Raw genomic sequence first — 16281 nt, 5'->3', positions numbered from 1 at the left:
TAAAGCACCCATCCATATCTCTCTCTCAACCAAACCTCTGTAATGGCCACAAGTTCCATGTACTGATCCATGTTCTAAGTTCATCACCCTTACCCATAATACTTCTAGCATTAAAATACTCACACTTAAAATTATCTGTCCCACTATCAATTGCTCCTGCCTATTTTTACTGGCCCTGCCAGCTACCTTCTCTCCACTTTCTGACCTGGGGCTCTGGTTCCAACCTGGATCAAACTAGCTTAAACCCTCCACAGTAGTGCTAGTGAACCTCTCGGCCATTTTATATTGGTCCTCCTCCAGTTTAGGTGCAGCCCATCCCTCTTGTACAGGTCACTCCCGACCCAGAAGAGGTTGCAATGATCCAAGAACCTGAAACCCAGCCCCCTGGACCAGTTCCTCAGCCACTCATTCATCTGTACTGTCGTCCTATTTCTGCCCTGACTTGCGCATGGCTGCAGCAGTAATCCAGAGATTACTACCTCGGAGGTCCTGCTCTTCAGCTTCTTTCCTAACTGCCTGTACTCTCTGAACAGAGTCCTTTCCCCCTTTCTGCCTATGTCATTGGTGCCAATGTGCACCACGACCTCCAGCTGCTCACCCTCCCCCTTGCAAATATTCTGTGACCACTCTGAGACATCCTGGACCTTGGCACCTTTGATGTTTTACTTAGATCTTGCAATCAGGATGCACGTTGGCCTGCACCTTGCTCTGAGGTGAACACCCTACTTTCAGTCTATCAAAATGAAGTTAATCCTGATCCTGTGTGCATGTGCTGGGAGTCTGGGACCAGCTGACAGATTTGGCAGGCACATTTGTCATTGAGCTCCATCCCTGGACTCTACATGGAGTTCAATGGTTCAGTACAGTCTTACTGGGATTGTCCTGCCAGTGCAGGATGTGCGAGGCCCTTAAAGGAGATTCTCGGATGACAGTTTTGATAGAAGGCAGAGCCCGGGTGGTCTGTCTTCTATCAAGATTTAACGGAAACATCCAAGGATGGTGATACACTTCTCTGCTCAAAGCCATGTCACCATCGAGAACTTGAAGTTAACCCGAGGGTAAGCAGGTCAGCCATTTACAGCTGGACCAGGTAATTGGAGGTATATGATGACTGTGAATGATAGATCCAGCTCAGAATTATTATAATTGTCATAACTACAGTTAGATGCTTGTTTGGAGGAGCATTACCTTATAGTCCTTCTGGGTAGCCTCCAACCTGATGGCATGAACGTCAATATTTCTCTAACTTCCAGTAATTTCTACTCCCTCCCCCTTCTATGTTTTTCCATTCCCCTTACCCCTTCTCTTCTCCTCACCTGCCTATCACCTCCCTCCTCCTTCCTTTTCTCCCATGGTCCACTTCCTGTCCTGTCAGATTCCATCTTCAGCCCTTTTACCTTTTCGACTTATCACCTCCCGGCTTCTTATTTCATTACCACCACCCCCTCACCCCACCCACCTACATTCACAGTCACCTGACTTCAGTGATCACATACCAGCTTCTACTTCTTCCCCTTCCTCACCTCCTTATTCTGGTTTCTTCCCCCTTCCTCTCCAGTCCTGATGAAGGGTGTTGGCCTGAAACATCAACTCTTCGTTCCTTTCTGTACTTGCCCTCTGACCTGCTGAGTACTCCAGCATTTTGTCTGTGTTACTACGGTTACGTGCTTTACAATCTGTAGAATGAGTGTATTGTGCAATTAATCTGACTTCAGCAGTGGAAATTTCAACATGTCCATTAACGTCTCATCGATTTCAAACCAAAAGACTGTAATAGAGTTGGTTAGATAGTTTTAGTACAATGAGTGAACACTATTTGTGCCTTCTGTAATTACTGAACTTGTTCAATTCTCTACAGTATCTAACGTCACCACAGAGAGCTCCTGAAAGACTTCTACAGCTGGCCGACAGTCACCTGGATACCTTGGTAACAGAGATGGATGAGTTACTGAACAGGGTACAGTGAGATATATTAATGTAGACTGCAAACTGAATATTAAGATATAGCTCAAAAATTTAAACTTCTGTTGAAGGAAACCTAATTTCAGCACATATAACTTAATCTGATAAAAGAAGTCAGGGCTGCTTTATTTCAAATTTTCATTTTTCATAATAAAAATATTGTGACATAAATGTTTCTTTACTGCATCAGTAAACTTTTATTTACATTTCCAAAATACTCTAACCAAATAAAAATGTTTTTTATAGATTTGTGCCAAGCGTACTAAAAGTGATGTGTCTTCTCAAGAGTTTTAAAATGAATCAAAGTATATATTTGCTTCTTAATGTTATAATATTCTGAAGGTTTTATATTTAGCCAAACAAAATGCATTTACAAAATAATATTAATATATTTATTCAGTCTTTTGCTGGTAAAGTCATTTTTAACCGAATTATTTTAAAATTAAAATTAGACATCGAAAGTTTCCGCAGATGGTGAGCAAACAGATAAAGACACCGAAAAGACACTCAAACGAGCAATGGAGTTAGAAAAATCCATTAAATCTGTTGTGTTTGCTGCTGAAGGTAGGCATCAATACACTGCATCAGAAAGCTTTCTTCAAGTGCTTTAGGCATAATTTTTTATCTCTTAAATTCTGATGTTATTATATCTTGACATAATATTTGTGAAAACCTACCTCTCTCAGGATTTTAGTACTTGACAATGCATGCCAAGTTAAAGCAGTATTCAAAATTACATCCAATCTGCAAGTTGTGTCTCATATATCAACTTAATAACAGCAAAAACTGTTAGATTGGTAAGATCTTCCTTTTGTTTTTTACTGTCATAGCCACCATTTTATTCCTTCTGAATTTTAGAAGTCCTGTATATAAATTCATAAGAAATGGGAGTATCTATTGACAATGTTTGGGTGGCGGGCTGGAAATATGGCGGGGGGGGGGGCGAAAGGACGTGTCAAGTGCTCTTTCCCTCTGCTAGCCTGCAGGCCACCCTTGGGCAAGGTGCAACACCTGTTTAGTCCCCCGATTAGGGTCATGTGAAGCTCTGGGTATAGGTGGTGGATGGCCGTATGAGCAGTTTGTGCATGTCACAAGTCCTGGTTATGCAACCACTGACACCAGGCAGACAATCTCTGAAGAATATTCATAATGGATGGCGTCACCCATCTTGCAAAGACACTGTCCAGAAGAAGGCAATGGCAAACCACTTCTGGAGAAAAATTTGCCAAGACCAATCATGGTCATGGAAAGACCAGGATCGTCCACGTCATATGAGATAGCACATAATGAACAATGTTGGTAATGTTATGGCTCCTGCTTTACAATTAGAAATTGTTTCCCTTTTAATTTCACAGATTTAAAGGACAAAAGTAAAAAGTTAAATGAAACCATTCGAATCAGAGATGGGGTTTCAGAGATACATCTGCAACACATGCAGAAGGATATTGAAAGTATGCTGGCAAGGATGCGAGGGCGATCATTTAATAAGCATGAGGAAATGGCTGATGATGAACTTGAGTATGTAGCTTTGATCTTTATGTTGTTCTTGTGCGCTTCTCTTTCAGGGAAACACATTCTGTCTGGCTCAGAATCAGGCCATTCACCCTGACCTATCCATGTTGATGTTTATCCGCCATTCAATCCCCGTCATCTCTTTACAAAGTGAAATCTGTCTGCGTAAACACCTGCTCTCTTCTTCCTCAGGAGATTGTTCAGCTCCCATCATTCTGATCATTTCTTCCAATAATGAGTTCCACATTCTCGGTTTCATACTCCATTGGGTTTCTTTGTGATGAATTTATTTATATGGTCTCTTCTAATGTGATTCCATGCACGAGGAAGGAGTTTCTCTTTTGCTACTTTGAAGTATACTATTAGAGCAACCTTCAGTTGCCTTTTCTCAGGAGACAGTCTAGTCTGTTCACTCTCTTCTGATATGTAGCCTCTCATGTATATTGCTATCATCCTTGTAAGTTCTGCCTGTATCCTTATAAAATAACAATGCAAACTGTTTGCAGTACTCCAACAGCAGTTTACTGATGTTGTGGTATAAATTCAGCATAACTTCCCGACTTTTCAATTCTCCTCCTTTAAAAATAAATCCTAATGTTCTGCTTTAAGAATGAATACCACTGTTTCCACTTTGGAGTGTCATGGCAGTATACCCCAAGGTGAACACAGTGGGATTTATTTTTAAAGGAGTAGAATAAGCCTTTTCTAACCTTGACATTCCTGTGGTTCAGCTACAGGCTGGTGGACTCAGATTCACACATATTTTAACACATGGACATTGAAACCAGCGGCTTCCCTTTATCCATAAACCTATATTACTTTCTGAAAGAACTCCTATGAATTGGTCAAAGGGGATTTCCCCTTTATAAAAGATGACGACATTGATTCAGGTTCAGATTTATTTATCGTACGTACATCAAAATGTACGGTGAAATACGTCATTTGTGTTACCAACCGATACATCTAGGGACGTGCTGGGGGCAGCCCGCAAGTGTCCCCCATTGCAGTCTGAACCCATCACCAAGATTTATTGAAAGAAGTTAACTTTGGGATATCCTGGGATCCTGACTAAACATGCCTGCAAGAGAACCACAACCTTGTCCTGAGGTTTGGAGGCTTGCGTGCCTCAGTAGCCAGGAGAGCAATGTTGACTGGAGTCGGGGCTTTGTGCTTTGACTTTTGGTAGGGTCACCCATGCCATACTAAGAGTGGTCCACTGGTCCTTCAGGTTCGATGGTTCAGCTCAGGGCTAGCAACCCTGACTGGTCAAAAATAATTTGTTATGGAAACAGCATGCTGCCCTGAACACCAGCGGCATAACAAGCATTTGATTCATGATGACTAAACATGGTTGTAGTACATTTGATCAGTAGACATACTCACTAACCTAGCTAACCAGAAGTCAAAATCTCATGCCTAGTATCATGCCCAGTCCGGATGCTACCCAGCGGTTATGCACCATAAATCAATGGCACTTACCCAAACTTCTCCTCTAACAATTTCTGAAGCTATCTAAAGTAGACTATCTACAGACTACAGGGAGTTAGAAAGGAAGTTGAGAATCAGGACCGCAAAGGTAGTAATCTCAGGATTACTGCCTGTGCCACGTGACAGTGAGTATAGGAATAGAATGAGGTGGAGGATAAATGTGTGGCTGAGGGATTTGAGCAGGGTACAGGGATTCAGATTTCTGGATCATTGGAACTTTTGGATCTTTTGGGGCAGATGTGACTTGGACAAAAAGGACAGGTTGCACTTGAATTCCAGGAGGACCAATATCCTGGTGGGGAGGTTTGCTAAGGCTACTGCGAGAAGTTTAAACTAGAATTGTTGGGGGTTGGGAACCGAACTGAAGAGACTGGGGAAGAGGAGGTTGGCTCACAAATAGAGAAATCTTGGAGACAGTGTATGAGGGATGACAGGCAGGTGATAGAGAAGGTTTGAGATGTATCTATTTTAACGCAAGGAGTATTGTGAACAAGGCAGATGAACTTAGAGCATGGATCAATACTTGGAGCTATGATGTGGTGGCCATTACAGAGACTTGGATAGCTCAGGGACAGGAATGGTTACTTCAAGTGCCGGGTTTTAGATGACAGGGAGGGAGGCAAAAGAGGTGGGGGTGTGGCACTGTTGATCAGAGATAGTGTCACGGCTGCATAAAAGGTGGACGCTATGGAGGGATTGTCTATAGAGTCTCTGTGGGTGGAGGTTAGGAACAGGAAGGGGTCAATAAATCTACTGGGTGTTTTTTATATGCTGCCCAATAGTAACAGGGATATCGAGGAGCAGGTAGGGAAACAGGTCCTGGAAAGGTGTAATAATAGCAGAGTTGTCATGCAGGGAGATTTTAATTTCCCAAATATCGATTGGCATCTCCCTAGATTAAGGGGTTCAGATGGCGTGGAGTTTGTTAGGTGTGTTCAGGAAGGTTTCTTGACACAATATGTAGATAAGGCTACAATAGGAGAGACTGTACTTCATTTGATATTGGGAAATGAACTTGGTCAGGTGTCAGCTCTCTCAGTGGGAGATCATTTTGAAGATAGTGATCACAATTCTATCTCCTTTATAATAGCATTGGAGAGAGATAGGAACAGACAAGTTAGAAAAGCGTTTAATTAGAGTAAGGGGAATTATGAGGCTATCAGGCAGGAACTTGGAAGCTTAAATTGGGAACAGATGTTCTCAGGGAAAGGTACGGAGGGAACGTGACAAACGTTCAGAGGATATTTGTGTGGGGTTCTGCATAGGTATGTTCCAATGAGACAGGGAAGTTATGGTAGGGTACAGGAACCATGGTGTACAAAGGCTGTAATAAATCTAGTCAAGAAGAAAAGAAAAGCTTACGAAAGGTTCAGAGAGCTAGGTAATTTTAGAGATCTAGAAGATTATAAGGCTAACAGGAAGGAGCTTAAGAATGAAATTAGGAGAGCCAGAAGGGGCCATGAGAACGCCTTGGTGGGCAGGATTAAGGAAAACGCCAAGGCATTCTACAAGTATGTGAAGAGCAAGAGAATAAGACGTGAAGGAATAGGACCTATCAAGTGTGACAGTGGGAAAGTGTGTATGGAACTGGAGGAAATAGCAGAGGTATTTAATGAATACTTCCGTATTTGCTATGGAAAAGGATCTTGGCGATTGTAGGGATGACTTGCAGTGGACTGAAAAGCTTGAGCATGTAGATATTAAGAAAGAGAATGTGCTGGAGCTTTTGGAAAGTATCAAGTTGGATAAGTCTCCAGGACCAGATGAGATGTACCCTAGGCTACTGTGGGAGGTGAGGGAGGAGATCGCTGAGCCTCTGGCGATGATCTTTGCATCATCAATGGGGACGGGACAGGTTTCGGAGGATTGGAGGGTTGCAGATGTTGTTCCCTCATTCAGGAAGGGGAGTAGAGGTAACCCAGGAAATTATAGACCAGTGAGTCTTACTTCAGTGGTTGGCAAGTTGATGGAGAAGATCCTGAGAGGCAGGATTTATGAACATTTGGAGAGGTATAATATGATTAGGAATAGCATGGCTTTGTCAAGGGCAGGTTGTGCCTTACGAGACTGGTTGAATTTTTTTGAGTATGTGACTAAACACATTGATGAAGGAAGAGCAGTAGATGTAGTGTTTATGGATTTCAGCAAGGCATTTGATAAGGTACCCCATGTAAGGCTTATTAAGAAAGTAAGGAGGCGTGGGATCCAAGGGGACATTGCTTTGTGGATCCAGAACTGGCTTGCCCACAGAAGACAAAGAGTGGTTGTAGACGGGTCATATTCTGCATGGAGATTGGTGACCAGTGGTGTGCCTCAGGGATCTGTTCTGGGACCCTTACTCTTCTTGATTTTTATAAGTGACCTGGATGAGGAAGTGGAGGTATGGGTTAGTAAGTTTGCTGATAACACAAAGGTTGGGGCTGTTGTGGATAGTGTAGAGGGCTGTCAGAGGTTGCAGCGGGACATTGATAGAATGCAAAACTAGGCTGAGAAGTGGCAGATGGAGTTCAACCCGGGTAAGTGTGAAATGGTTCATTTTGGTAGGTCAAATATGATGGCGGAATATAGTATTAATGATAAGACTCTTGACAGTATGGAGGATCAGAGGGATCTTGTGGTCTGAGTCCATAGGACGCTCAAAGCAGCTGTGCAAGATGACTCTGTGGTTAAGAAGGCATTCGGTGTATTGGCCTTCATCAATCGTGAAATTGAATTTAGGAGCTGAGAGGTAATGTTGCAGCTATATAGGACCCTGGTCAGACCCCAGTTGGAGTACTGTGCTCAGTTCTGGTCACGTCACTACAGGAAGGATGTGGAAACCATAGAAAGGGTGCAGAGGAGACTTACAAGGATTTCACCTGAATTGGGGAGCATCCCTTATGAAAACAGGTTGAGTGAGCTTGGCCTTTTCTCCATGGAGCGACGGAGGATGAGAGGTGACTTGGTAGAGGTGTACAAGATAATGCGAGGCATTGATCGTGTGGATAGTCGGAGGCTTTTTCCCAGGGTTGAAATGGCTGCCACAAGAGGGCACAGGTTTAAGGTGCTTGGGAGTAGGTACAGAGGAGATGTCAGGGGTAAGTTTTTTACTCAGAGAGTGGTGGGTGCGTGGAATGGGCTGCCGGCAACGGTGGTGGAGGTGAATGCGATAGAGTCTTTTAAGAGACTTTTGGATAGGTACATGGAGCTTAGAAAAACAGAGGACTATGGCTAACCCTAGTAATTTCTAAAGTGGGGACATGTTCGACACAACTAAGCCAGCCCTCTGTGTTTGGACGACTGGTAACCATTACAGTAGAAAGAGAAGTTTTGGAGGGCTGGGCGACAGCCTTCCCTCTCATTGATATTTAAACATTGTACTCACACCTTCTGAAGCTGCAGGTCCACCCTACAACTGAAGAACAGAAGAAGATAGCAGGAGTAGGCCCCTCAAACCTGCCCCACAATTCAGTATGATCATGGTGATCTATGCTGGCTTCATCTCGCCTTCAAGTCAAGTTCCCCATGTATACAATATGCATCCTGAAATACTTTTCCTTCCCAACCATCCACGAAAACAGAGGAGTGCCCCCAAAGAATGAACAACAGTTAAATGTTAGAACCCTAAAGTTCCCCCCAGCCCCCCCCCACTCCTACGTGTAGGCAGCAGCAAAGCAACGATCACCCCTCCCCCCACACGCAAAGAAAAAAGCATCAGCACCCACCACCAAGCACTCAGGCGTGCAGCAAAGCAACAGCAAACACACAGCTTTGCAGTACCCCAAAGACTGCTCGTCCACCTGGTATTCAACATACCACAGGCTGTCTGTGTGTGTGTGTGTGTGTGTCTCTCTCTCTCTCTCTCTCTCTCTCGAGAGAGAGAGAGAGAGAGAGAGAGAGAGAGAGAGAAAGAGGCATCTCTGTTTCGTATTACTGACACATTACTTTGCAGCCGTATCTCTTGGTCAGGACTCTCCCGCTATTTATCTATTTATTCTAGAGATACAACACAGCAACAAGCTTGTCCGGCCCAATGAGCCCACATCACCCAATTACACAAATGTGACCAATTCATCTACTAATCTGTACATCTTTGGACTATGGGAGAAAACCAGAGCGTCCAAAGGAAACCCATGTGGTCACTGGGAAAACATACAAACTCCTCACAGACAGTGGAGGAATTGAACCTCAGACATTGGTGCTGTAAAAGAGTTACACCAACTGGTACACTGTCGTGCCAGCCAAAGTGGAAACGGCTTGGAAGAACTGGAATTTCTGACCTCCAGCAGAACAATCTTTACAGTTGGGGAGGATGTGCATGTCCAGAGTCAAGGTTTAGAAAAATGAGATTTATTTTTTTGTAGCACAATTGTCATAATATCATAATAGAACAAGCTCAAGTTGCAATATGGTCAATTCCTGCTCCTTTTACTAACGCTTCATATGTTTTGGATTTCAGTGCTGCCAATGCACTTTTAGAGGGAGTGAAAAGGATGTTTGGCAATCCCCATAAAACCACTCAGGGGCTGAAGGATGAAGTTATGGACAAAATAACTGATTACAAAGATAAATTTGATGAAGCCCAGGAACTGTTGAAAGAAGCACGAGCAAAAATTGAAGAGACTGACCGCTTGTCTTCTGTTAATCAAAAAAATATAACTGCACTGGAGGTACAAATTTATTTCAATCTTTTAGATCTACTTTTTCCTAAATTTGTGTACTTCTTCTCTTCCTTCACATTCTCCCAGGGTCCAGTCTCCTCTCCTATCAGATTCCTCCTTCTTTAGCCCTTTACCTTTTCAACCTATCACCTCCTAGCTTCTGACTTCAACCCCCCCTCCCCTATCCTCACACCTTCCCTAAAGCATAAAGGGTTGACTGGGTTCCGGGATCAGCCGTGATGAAATGGTGGAGCGGACTCAATGGTTTGAATAGCCTAATTCTGCTCCTGGGTCTTCCCCCTCACCTGGCTTCACCTATCACCTGCCACCTTGTACTCTTTTCCCTCCCTCCATTTTCTTATTCTGGCTTCATCTCCCTCCTTTTTCAGTGCTGATAAAAGGTCTCAGCTCAAAAAAGTCTGCTGCTTATTCCTCTCCATAGATACTGACCTATTGAGTTCCTCTAGCATTTTTTGGGGTGTTGCTCTGGATTTCCAACACCTGCAGAATCTCTTGCCTCCTAATATATTCTTCATTTTGGTCACATTTTATTGGTCACTTGATTGGGAAATATCAGGATCAGTACATTTTGGACGAAATAAGTGGCTGCCCCAATTAACTGAAGTTTCATCAAAATAGTTAAAAAAGGTGTAAAAAAGAACTAAACTGTGGTTTAACTGAGGAATAAATTATGCATTTAAATGAAATACAGAACAAATTAGAACACTACAAATATTATTACTGTCCTGTAAAACTGTGAATTAGATTGTAATAGTTATCAACGGAGGAATTCATCCAGTGTACGTCTCTGTGTGAACAAAATCAATGGAGACACATAGAAACATAGAAAACCTACAGCACAATACAGGCCCTTCGGCCCACAAAGCTGTGCCGAACATGTCCCCACCTTGGAAATTTCTATGCTTACCCATAGCCCTCTATTTTTCTAAGCTCCATAGGTAGACCCTTGAGGTAGACACCTCGAATTATTTCAGCTTGTGTCAAAGCTTTTCACGGCAGCTTGGCAAGGGTCTAAAATTTTTTGAAGTCAAAATAAAAAATAAAAATGATCAAAAGTCACTGCTTTTTGAATCGGTGTCCATCGGCCCACTGGATAACATAATACTAGCACACGCGACTGAGAGAATTTAAAAAATCTTTGCTGTAAGCATAGTATAGTGTAAAATAGCCACACAAGTGTACACAACTGATGATAGTTAGAAACACTACGACAACAGTCTCCTGTCCCAATTAAGTAGCACAGTGTACCAAATGAAGGAAGGGAACCCCAGAAATTTTCTCGATTAGTTTCTGTTCTTTGAGAGTTGTACCAAATGGCCCAATTAATTGGAATCCACTGTATATGTCTGCAGATCTCTCTTTTGACCATTTTGCTAAAAACTGACCTTTTGATTTAGATTTAAGAAACATTTTAAGGACCTGCTCTTAGATTTCTTGTAATGTCTAAACAATTTGATTTCCTTTGAAAATTGGCAAATGATTTTAGAAGTATTAGCTTTTTACTACCAGTCAAGAGTTAAAAGTGGATAGATTCTGGTAATTCTACACTCGGTCCCATTAAACGGAACATTTTCTACAACAGTTGTTCTTTGAGATAGTGGAGTTGGCAGAAGAGTATGGCTGCAATGTTTTGATTAAAAATGCTGTATTCCAACTATCAGTTACTGTTAAGGCATCTGCTGGATTTAAATTTGGTGATTTGAGGGGACATATACCGATGTATTTTATGATACAAGGTGAATAAATGTGCTTTCATACAATCTTGCATGCTGGAGGTCTTTGTGTAGTTACTGATGTGAGCCACTGCTTCACTTCACCGGCTCCAACTTCCTCGCCCTTGTAACGCCCTCAGCTGGAGGCAGTTTTCAGAAAAGCATCTACCATCATGAAATTTATGACTTTTTTTAAAAAAGTACATGATTACTTGCTCATGTTGTGAGAGATTGCTCAGATGTTCTTATTCATTGGATTCAGAAAAGAAAGCAGGAAGTTGAAGAAGGTAAAAAGGATACTGAAGATGTAATTGAGGAAGGCCATGATCTCGTGGCTGAAGCCAAGAACCTCTTGGATAATATCTCATTGGAACTGGATGTAAGTAAAGAAATTACAAAAATAATAATGAGAAGTGCAAGCTTTCATATCCGGTAAGAGACAAGCTTACTATTCTTGTTGCCAACTTAAAACAAGTACAATTTACCTGTAGTGGTACTCCCAGTGGGACTTTTCATTTCTCCTCACAATGTAGAAGTGAGCCACTCAGCCCAAGAGGTTTATCCCATCTCTCAGCGCAGTCCTTTCAATTCTATTGCTCCATTTGCTTTCCTATAACCGATTTGTTCTTAGAACCTAGTTAATGCCCCTCCAATTTGCCTGAGAACCTTGGGATGTGTGAGAAAATCAGAGCTTGCACAGGGTAAGTCAATGTGGTAAAGTGCAAACTCTACACAGACAGTACTAGAGATCAGGATAGAACCTAGACTGCTGGAGCTCTGAAGCAATCAAGTAAAAAAGGATCTAATCAAATCAATGTTAATTATTGAACCATATATGAATACAGCCAAATGAAACAGCATTCCTCTGGAGCCAAGATGCAAAGTATACACAGCACATTTAAAATAGCAAGCAAAAAACATAGTCATGCCAAAAAACAAACAAGTATATAGCCCAAGTCCCTGAGCGACATGTCCCGCAATTTGATGATGCAATTCTCGGCAGTGCGCAGCCAAACGTATGCACTCAATCTTGCCTGTCGTTTCACTGATTGAACACTGGAGGGCAGCCCCAACAGGAAAGGCCATCCCACCAACAGAGCATGGACTGCCTGCAACGTCTCCTCTTCTTGACTGCAGCAGCAGGCAAACTCTCCACTTGAGGCCTAGTGCTCACTACATCCGAGGCCATGCTGCTCCACCAAACAAGGGAAACAGGCCTGTGGCATCTTACATTATCGATATCCAACAGGGTCTTGCAATCACAAGAGAAACTTCGAAGACAATCACCCACAGTTACACTGTGTGCTGCCTTCACACACCATGTCTAGCTCCTCCGCCAGCAAGCAGCTCTCTAATGGGGTAGATCTTCAGTACCTTAAGTTCTTGGAGTCCAGCATTGTCTTCTGATGATAAAAAAAGTCATTTAACAAAGAGAAAAAACACCTTTTGTTGGTCTCTGAGAGGCCACTGTGTCCGAATGCTCTGCTATCTTACTGGGATAAGATAAGCATAAGGTTCTCCTTGGAATAGTTTAAAAAGTCAGCACATCATTGTGGGCTGAAGATATACTGTGCTGTACTGTTCTATTTCCAAGTTGCTTATCCACATATTTTCTATACTAATGGGTAAAAGTGACAGTTGTTTTGGTTCTTTCTTGTTTGAAGCCTATTGTTTTTCTTCAATAGGAACTAAAAGAGAAAAAGCATATGGAGCCATTAACTACAGAGCTAAGAGATAAACTGGATAAATTGTCAGCAGGAATTTATGATGAGAAGCTTCCGGAACTGGTCTTGAGTGCAGAATATCATGCTGCAGTATTGAATGACTCGTCTGCAATCCTGGATGGGTAGATAATTCAGCAATTTATTTTTATATGTATATTGATGAAGCTTCAAAAGTGATTTAGTGAAGTACAAACAAAAATCGATGCCAGATCAAAGAAAGTGTCTTTCTAAGATGTGATTTCCAGACAAGCTTATGAGGTAGCGTTTAAGGAGAATCACAAGAACATAAGGAAGAAGAGTAGACTATCTGGAAAATCAAGCCTCTTCTGCCATCCAATAAGACCGTGCCTGATCTGGCTGTGGACTCAACTCCACATTTCCTTTCTTGCATTGTCCAACCTGTTCCCCTTCAGCCTTTTACCTTTCCACCTATCACCTCCCAGCTTCTCACATCAACAACCCCCACCCACCCACTCAACTTACCCCTCTCTGACTTCACCTATCACCTACCCACTTGTGCTGTTTCCCCTCCCCTCACCTTCTTATTCTGGCTTCTTCCCCCTTCCCTTCCAGTGCTGGTGAAGGGTGTCAGCCCAAACTGTCATTGTTTATCCATAGATGCTGCATGACCAGATTTTCTTGTGTTTATGATCAGCTCCACCCTCCTGCCTTTTTCCCCATTCCGTTATTCCCTTAATTCCCCTACTATCTAACTGTGTTTTAAATATATTTAATGAAGTAGCAGAGATTGCAGAGACATTAACAATGATCCTTCATGAATCTGTAGATTCTGGCATTGTTCCGGATGACTGGAAAATTGTAGATGTTACTCCGCTACTTAAGAAGTGTGGGAGGCAGCAGAAAGGAAACTATAGACCTGTTAACCTGATATCAGTGGTTGGGAAGTTGTTGGAATCGATTGTTAGAGATGAGATTACAAAGTACCCGGAGGCACATGACAAAATAGGCCAAAGCCAGCATGGTTTCCTGAAAGGAAAATCCTGCTTGACTAGCCTAGACCCTAGACACTAGAATACTACAGCACAGTACAGGCCCTTCGGCCCTAGATGTTGTGCCAACCCATATATTCCTTTAACAAAAAAGTACTAAACCCACACTACCCCGTAACCCTCTATTTTTCTTTCATCCATGTGCCTGTCCAAGAGGCTCTTAAATACCCCTAATGTTTTAGCCTCCACCACCATCCCTGGCAAGACATTCCAGGCACCCACAACCCTCTGTGTAAAAAGCTTACCCCTGATGTCTCCCCTAAACTTCCCTCCCTTAACTTTGTACATATGCCCTCTGGTGTTTGTTATTCATGCCCTAGGAAACAGGTACTGGCTATCCACCCTATCTTGTAGGCCTCTGTCAAGTCCCCACTCGTCCTTCTACGCTCCAAAGAGAAAAGTCCCAGCTCTGCTGACCTTGCCTCATAAGACTTGTTTTCCAATCCAGGCAACATCCTGGTAAATCTCCTCTGCACCCTCTCCATAGCTTCCACATCCTTCTTATAATGAGGTGACCAGAACTGAACATAATACTCAAAGTGTGGTCTCACCAGAGATTTATGGAGTTGCAACATGACCTACTGCAATTTTTTGTGGAAACTACAGGTAGGGTAGACCAAGGAGATGTAGTAGATGTGTTGTACTTGGATTTTCAGAAAGCCTTTGACAAGGTGCTGCACATGAGGCTGCTTAGCAAGATAAGAGCCCATGGATTTACAGAGTGGAGTATTGGCTGATCGGCAGAGAACAGAGAGTGGGAATAAAGGGATCCTATTCTGGCTGGCTGCCGGTAACCAGTAGAGTTCCACAGGGTGTTGGGACCGCTTCTCTTTATACTGTATGTCAGTGATTTGGACTACGGTCTAAATGGATTTGTAGCTAAATTTGCCAGTGATACAAAGATAGGTGGAGGAGCGGGTAGTGTTGAGGAAACAGAGCCTGCAGAGAGACTTAAATAGTTTAGGGGAATAGGCAGAGTGGCAAATAAAATAGAATGTTGGAAAGTGTATGGTCATGCACTTTGGTGGAAGAAATAAATGGGCAGACTATTATTTAGATGGGGAGAAAATTCAAAATGCAACGATGGAAAGGGACTTGGGAGTCCTTGTGCAGGATACCTTAAAGGTAATCCTCCAGCTTGAGTCTGTGATGAAGAAGGTGAATGCAATGTTGACATTCATTTCTCGAGGTATAGAATATATGAGCGGAGATGTGATGTTGAGGCTCTATAAGGCACTTGAGAGACCACACTTGGAGTATTGTGCGCAGTTTTGGGCTCCTTATTTTAGAAAGGATATACTGTACTGACATTGGAGAGGGTTCAGAGAAGATTCGTGAGAATGATTCCAGGAAAGAAAGGGTTACCGTGTGAGGGATATCTGACAGCTCTTGGGCTGTATTCCCTGGAGTTCATGAGAATGAGGGGGGATCTCATAAAAACATTCCGAATGTTAAAAGGCCTGAACAGATTAGATATGGCAAAGTTATTTCCCATGGTAGGGGAGTCTAGAACAAGAGGGAACGACTTCAGGATTGAAGGACGTCCATTTAGAACAGAGATGTGGAGAAATTACTTTAGTCAGGGGGTGGTAAGTGTGTAGAATTTGTTGCCACGAGCAACTGTGGAGGCCATGTCATTGGGTGTATTTAAGGCAAAGATAGATAGGTTCTTGATTAGCCAGGGTATCAAAGGGTATAGGGAGATGACTGGAATAATTGGATCAGCTGATGATTGAATGGCGGAGCAGACTTGATGGGCTGAATAGCCTACTTCTGCTCCTATATTTTATGGTCCTATGGTCTTACTGCTTCCCTGGGCAGAAAGTTCCACAGGTTCACGACACTCTAAGGAAAGCAGCTCTTCCTCAAATCTGTCCTGTAACTACTCTCTCTGAGCCATGAAGCTATGGTTCCAGATCACTTGTCATTGGGAACGACTTTCCTGCCTCTATCCATCTATCCCTTTCATAATTTCATATCCTTCTGTAAGATTCCCTCGCATTCTTCAAAATTTCAAGTTAGTATAGTCCCAGATGAATCACTCTCTCCTCATTGGCTAACCCCCTCATTTGTAAAATCAATCTGATAAGTGTCCTCTGCACCGCCTGCAAAACCAATATATCTTTCCTCAAGTAAGGAGACCGTAATGACACTCAGTATTTAAGCATGGCCTTAACGGCACCCTGTACAAAGAAGTACACCAGCTTTCTCA

At 42.7% G+C, this 16281-nt stretch overlaps 1 protein-coding gene across 3 annotated transcripts in view; it reads left to right on the top strand.

Moving 5' to 3' along the window:
• The window catches only part of lama2 (laminin, alpha 2), a 399772-nt gene that overhangs the window by 305719 nt on the left and 77772 nt on the right, over window positions 1–16281 (top strand). For all 3 annotated transcript variants that reach the window (XM_072251541.1, XM_072251540.1, XM_072251542.1), the window contains 6 exons: window positions 1859–1957; window positions 2415–2526; window positions 3318–3480; window positions 9401–9611; window positions 11598–11714; window positions 13021–13181. In XM_072251541.1, the coding sequence (XP_072107642.1) occupies window positions 1859–1957; window positions 2415–2526; window positions 3318–3480; window positions 9401–9611; window positions 11598–11714; window positions 13021–13181 (863 nt within the window). The remainder of the gene's footprint in view (window positions 1–1858; window positions 1958–2414; window positions 2527–3317; window positions 3481–9400; window positions 9612–11597; window positions 11715–13020; window positions 13182–16281) is intronic.

The sequence above is a fragment of the Mobula birostris genome, chromosome 2, assembly GCF_030028105.1.
Source record: "Mobula birostris isolate sMobBir1 chromosome 2, sMobBir1.hap1, whole genome shotgun sequence".
Classification (NCBI taxonomy): domain Eukaryota; kingdom Metazoa; phylum Chordata; class Chondrichthyes; order Myliobatiformes; family Myliobatidae; genus Mobula; species Mobula birostris.
The sequence above is the reverse complement of the archived record's forward strand: the minus strand, read 5'-3'. Positions and strand labels throughout refer to the sequence as shown.